At 44.9% G+C, this 5,661-nt stretch overlaps 1 protein-coding gene across 1 annotated transcript in view; it reads left to right on the forward strand.

The window, feature by feature from the left end:
* Positions 1-3,363, forward strand: part of LOC136464038 (uncharacterized protein C630.12-like) — a 12,295-nt gene extending 8,932 nt beyond the window's left edge. The window contains exons 2-11 of the mRNA XM_066463008.1: positions 171-306; positions 926-1,022; positions 1,237-1,296; positions 1,384-1,484; positions 1,740-1,774; positions 2,091-2,148; positions 2,218-2,292; positions 2,369-2,526; positions 2,632-2,892; positions 3,005-3,363. Of these exons, the coding sequence (XP_066319105.1) occupies positions 171-306; positions 926-1,022; positions 1,237-1,296; positions 1,384-1,484; positions 1,740-1,774; positions 2,091-2,148; positions 2,218-2,292; positions 2,369-2,526; positions 2,632-2,892; positions 3,005-3,251 (1,228 nt within the window). The 3' untranslated portion in view covers positions 3,252-3,363. The remainder of the gene's footprint in view (positions 1-170; positions 307-925; positions 1,023-1,236; positions 1,297-1,383; positions 1,485-1,739; positions 1,775-2,090; positions 2,149-2,217; positions 2,293-2,368; positions 2,527-2,631; positions 2,893-3,004) is intronic.
* The last annotated feature ends 2,298 nt before the right edge of the window (positions 3,364-5,661 follow it).

Below are 5,661 nucleotides of genomic sequence, written 5' to 3' on the forward strand. Positions count from 1 at the left end.
CTGTTTTGTTGCCCCCCCCCCCCCCCCCCCCCCCCCCCCCCCCGGGCCCTTTTCTTCATTAGTTATTTCAGTGATATACATTACTCAGAACCTATTCCATGACATAATGATCAAATTGTTCGGCATTTAACTTTGTATTCTTTCCCTAATCTGTGTTCCAAACCTTTCAGGTGGCAGGAATCATTGTTTCGATTTAAACATATATTCAGCCTGAATGAACAAATAACAAAGCCAGAGATCCCTATCTACTACCTTTCAGGAAATCATGATATTGGTTACTCAGCATTTCATTCAGTTCATCCTGAGGTGATTAACCACAGTTGCCCCCCCTCCCCTGCGAGCTTTCCATTTACTACTTTCTGTAATCTTATGCGGTTATTTATTTCCAAAGGTATTTTATTTTAGCAGCCATACACTTGTAGACAAAGTTAGGCTTCCTTTCCATTAAGATTCTAAGTAGTTTCTTCTCATCTAGATCTAGGGACTACCCAGACTTGGTCCCTGTTGCTGAAACTCTGGGTGACACCCCTTCCATGATTTGTACTTTTCACCAAGTGCAGCCAGAACTGAAGTTTGCAACGTATTTTGAACCTAGATCATTGCTTTGCTAATTGCTGCAAATGGCCCCTCTTGGTGTGTTTTTAACCTTTGCAAAGAGATGTTTGTAGCACCCTGCTGAACCCTATCACTGTTTTTTCTCTCAGCTGGTTGGTCCTTCATGGCTTTGCCATATTACAAAGAGGCTATTTCGACATATAACAAACTTCTCATTGTAATCTGAAGTTTAACAATTTACCGAATTTAAGTTTACAGACCATAAAGTGTACACCTTAGCCAAATCAATGCATATATCTAAATTCTAGTTATGATTTGTGCATTTCTATAACTATGTAGTGTTCGGAATATTTATTTATTTTTCATGTAGGTGCTCAGTCGGTATGAAAAAGAATTTGGATCAAGAAATTATCAATTTTCTGCTGGGAAGGTGGGCTTTGTTGTTGTTGATGCCCAAACACTTGATGGTATGTTTCTTCACCTCCACCTGTGCATTACAGCATTAAAGAAATTAGCAATCCTAGTACAAACATTGGATTCATACTTTAGATTTAGAATCTAAGATTTGATTGTTTTTCTTGATGACTAATGAATAATGATGTCAAGTTGTCCACGATTTTCCTGCGATGCATCTGCTTTCTGCAGCTAAAAACTCTTACCAACCTACCATCTTTCTAGCAGGAGTTAAAAGAAGCAAAGAAAGGTCCTCCTCTTGGGAGTTCATTAAAACTCTATCTCCAGGTATGGCCTTATACATATGATCACACATTATCTACAGATGCTATCACTTACTCTCAGTCTTAACTATTTTTTTTTCTTCTCTTTAAGGTAATGCATCGAACCCAAAGGTTCTACTAACGCATATTCCACTATACCGACCTAATAACTCTCCTTGTGGCCCACATCGTTCTTCACCTATTATAAATCAGGTATTCTTTTCTTGTTACCAAAAAACGTGTTTATTCTCTGCTATGAAAAGTAATTCGTCAAACTTGCATATGCGCATTTCGGCCATAAGGGCAGACACTGTACCATGTTTTTTTTGCCAGAATTATTCTTTTTTTCATATGTAGCATCATTCCTCCACTTTATTTGTTTTTAATATTCTACAAGTTCTGACATAATAAACAATTCAGTCAGTCAATCACATGAATAGTTTGCTGATTGTTTTTATTCTGTTCCAGAGGGTGTCTTATGCTGCCTTAGACCAAGGAATCACGTATGTTCTTCCTCACACTCTACTGCTTTGCTACTTTCATGTTTCAGCTAATTTTGTATTTACACCATAAATATCATTTGACTTGGAAAACAATGATTGTTACCTTGACTTGTGATTTAATTTTGGACTGAACTTGTCTATCCTGTTCTATTTTGAAGAATTGCCTGTGATTAGTGGTATCTCAATTTTTTACTGTCTGGTTTTCCCTGATGCTTTTTCTGTAAAATCACTTCTGATCAGTGGTCATACCAGTTCAAAAACTACTGTTGGCAAAGCCATATATATGGACTGACATAAGGCAACCATTTTGTTGCAGCTACCAAAATTATCTAACTAAAGAGACTTCTGACCTTTTGCTAAGCTTTTTGAAGCCGGTAAGCTTCTGTTTGACGAGATTTAGATTAACTTATGTGTGTCTTTTAATCCAGCTAATCCCTCTGTAGGTCCTTGTGCTCTCAGGCCATGATCATGACCAATGCACGGTTGTCCACTCCACTCCTTTTGGGCCAGTTACAGAGGTAAAAGAATTGTAGCTTTCTGTTGCCACATGTTCCAAGTTTTGCATCTAATGGAACCCAACTTTTAATGCCACAGCATACGCTGGGGACAATAAGTTGGCAGCAAGGAAATCTCTATCCATCTTTTATGCTGCTATCTGCTGGACCCAAGGTGTCACAAAATTCAACTGATCCGGAACATGAGGTTGTGACAAACCTTTGTTTTCTGCCTAAACAAACCCATGTTTATGCCTGGTAATGGTTACAACACCTTCTTCCTGTTCTATACTTGTATTTATTTATTAGTGACAAGATCTACAATTGAACTATACATCATTGTTGCTTGAACTGTTTGTACAGGTATATCTGCCAGTTTGTAGTGACCATCCTTCTCCTAGTATTTTGGCCAACAAATGGTCTCAATTCTCTTCCTTACATGAACACATTCGTGAGCTTCATGAGGTCGGTGGGTGCTGAACTGCTTTCAAGAACCAAGGAAAAAGATGACGAGGAAGATGGTGAATATGATATGATTTTTGATGCGGAAGGATCCATGCACCTCGTTAAAAAGGCTGTGGCAAAGACCCCAGATGCTAGCTCAGACTCCAGATCTACAGGGCGGTATGTGCCTCTTGGATGATGGTTATAGATACTTAATCACACAACTGAATGATTTCATTCGTTCCTTTAACTGCATGTATTGTATGATATGATTTTTGCAACGTCATTGCAGGGGAAGTGTTGTTGCAAGGGCAACAGCAGGAAAACACCAATTGGAGCCTGATTCATCATCTATTCATGTCGACATGGGTTCTGAGATGATATCAGAAGATGGAGGGAAGTTGGCCCGCGGTAGCAAATCGAGAGTAAGGAAGGTGCTCCAACGGCTGTTCCGTGTCATTCAGTCGATTGTTATCATTGCCGCTCTGAATGTCCCCCTGTACATGATGCTTCTGTTCAAGGATTGGATTGATCGTTGAAGTATGCATATGAGAATCTATTGTTTTTGAGTAATTCAGTAGATTGATATATCTATATGAACAACTGGCAACTGCACATGCAAAAAATAAAGTTGGTTTTTAATTTGCTGAAGCATCATCAAATAGTATGTAGAGTATCTCTATTTAACCTGGGCAATCGTTGCAACGTACAAAACTACCTTTGAGGGGTGATGATGGTAAGGATTCCTGGATTTGCTTCACATGAATCATCCCGTCCCTGGAGACCAAAGACGGTTCATTAGGAATTTCTTTTCTTGTTGTACTTACTTGTGGGGAACTTGGCGTGCCAAAAGGATGAATCGAATGTATGCAACTACTCTTTGGTTTGGATTGGATTGGGGCGCTCAGTGAATTGGATTCTTTATGGCTTATTTTGTTCACTGGGAGTTCTGGGCGCCCCTATCCAATCCAATTCACTGTAGCTGCTACTGCCTGCTTTCTTGTCTGCTCTCGCCGCCCAGGAATTAATGTTTGACCAAATTTCTAGTGAATACTATTTACATTTATGGCGTTAAAATAATTTATTATAAAAATATATTTTATAATTAATCTAATGATATTCATTTGATATCATAAATATTGATATTTTTTATCTATTATTGATCGAACTTAAGATACTAAACCATAACACTGTGCTATAAGGCCTTGTTCGTTTATCTTATAATCTGTACTTGCTTGTTTTTTTAGCAGGAACAGTGTCTTTCTCTTACAACAAATCAGCCAGAACAGTGTTTTAGCTTGTTTTTTTAGCGAAGCGAACGGGGCCTAATTGTATTATTTTCTGGATGGAGGAGTACCTCAAGAGTGTTTGCTAGTCACTTTTTGCAGCAGCAGCCAGCCTTCCGATCAAAACTTGCATCGCATCATACTTGCGCACCGGCACTGTATCCTTGGTGCGCTGCGCTGCTCGCCGAACCCTTCCGTCTCTGCCATTGTCTCGCTATTCGAACATAAAGGACCTCTGCAGAAATCCCAAATCCATCCCCATCCTCCGGCACGCTGCCATCGGATCCGCCCATACTCCGCCTCCTGCTCCTCGCTCACGTCCCTCATGTCCATCTACCCAGCGGCGCATCGCAGCCCGTCGTGGTCTCGCCGGCGCCGTTCGTGTCAGAGCGTCGATGGGGGCGGCGCTCCTGCTATATATCACCGCTCAGCTGCTCCTCGAGTCCGCTCCGCTCTATAGTTGGCCATGCAGCCCGAGCCTGTCGCCCCGGCCCAAGGCCTGGTTTTTTTGCTCGGCCCAAACACAGCCCGACACGGAGGCTAGCGGGCCCGGGCTGGCCCGGCCCGGAGCAGCAGGCCATGCCTGGGCCTGACCCCAAGCACGTGGGCCGACATGGCACGGCCTGTTGCAGAGCAGCCGGCCCAGTGACGCCCCCGCCTGCCAGCGCCCCTCCTCCCCCGCCGCCGCGCGGCCCGCGCCCCGCCTCCGCATATAAGCGGCTCCCTAGTCCCCCTGTCGCCCGTCGCCTCGCCTCCTCAGTCCTCACCTCTCCACTCTCCCTCCTCGCCCGCTCCGCAGTCAGCAGTCGCCTCGCCTCCTCGTCCGCTCCTCTCTCCGCTCCAAACCCTAACCCTAATCCCCAGTTCCCCACTCGCTCGCCGCGGCGCAGCCGAGCCCCGCTCGCCCAGTCGCCTCGACCTCACCGGCGGCCGGCTCCGCAGTCCGCTCTCAACCCTAACCCTAATCCCCACTCGCTCGCCGGCTTGCCGCGGCGCAATCTCTACTCCCTCTCTCACCGGCATCGGCCGCATCCACGATCTGGTGAATCTAAGCTCTCTCTCATGATCTACTGATCTCATCCGTCATCCCCGACTCCGGTGACCTCGATCTGCCTCTCCTCCCTTCTCCCTCTCTCTTCTCTCGCTCTCGGTGAACTATGTGAGTTCGTGACCGTATTCCCATCCGTCCCTCCTCTGCCGTTCGCCATCGTTTCTAATTGGTCTCTCGCCTCTGGGTGGCCCTCATCATCTTTGGCACCGGGCTCCGATTGCGCAGGTACTCCGCTAACCCTAACCCTAACCCTAGATCTGTCTTCTCCACTTCTTGTGTCTCTTCCTCTGACTCTAGATCTGTACCTCTATGGCTCTATCTCTCTGACTCTGTTTTTCTCCTCTGTGCAAGGCGGTTGCCGATGCCTCGTTGTCCTCTTCTTGTGGCATAGACCGGGCACAGCGGCCACGCGCACCGTTGAGGAACGGTGCTGGAGATAAGCCATCCACGGTCAAGGTCATCATGGCGGATGATGATGATGTCGTCTATCCACTCACTGGCAACGATGATGTCGTCTATCCGTGTGTGTGATCTGTGACTGTGAAAGGGTGTGTGTGACTCAGTGACTGTGTGTAAGGAAAATAGACCTTTGGCCCATTTACTTTGGATTTT

Source organism: Miscanthus floridulus, chromosome 1, assembly GCF_019320115.1.
Source record: "Miscanthus floridulus cultivar M001 chromosome 1, ASM1932011v1, whole genome shotgun sequence".
NCBI classification, from domain to species: Eukaryota; Viridiplantae; Streptophyta; class Magnoliopsida; order Poales; family Poaceae; genus Miscanthus; species Miscanthus floridulus.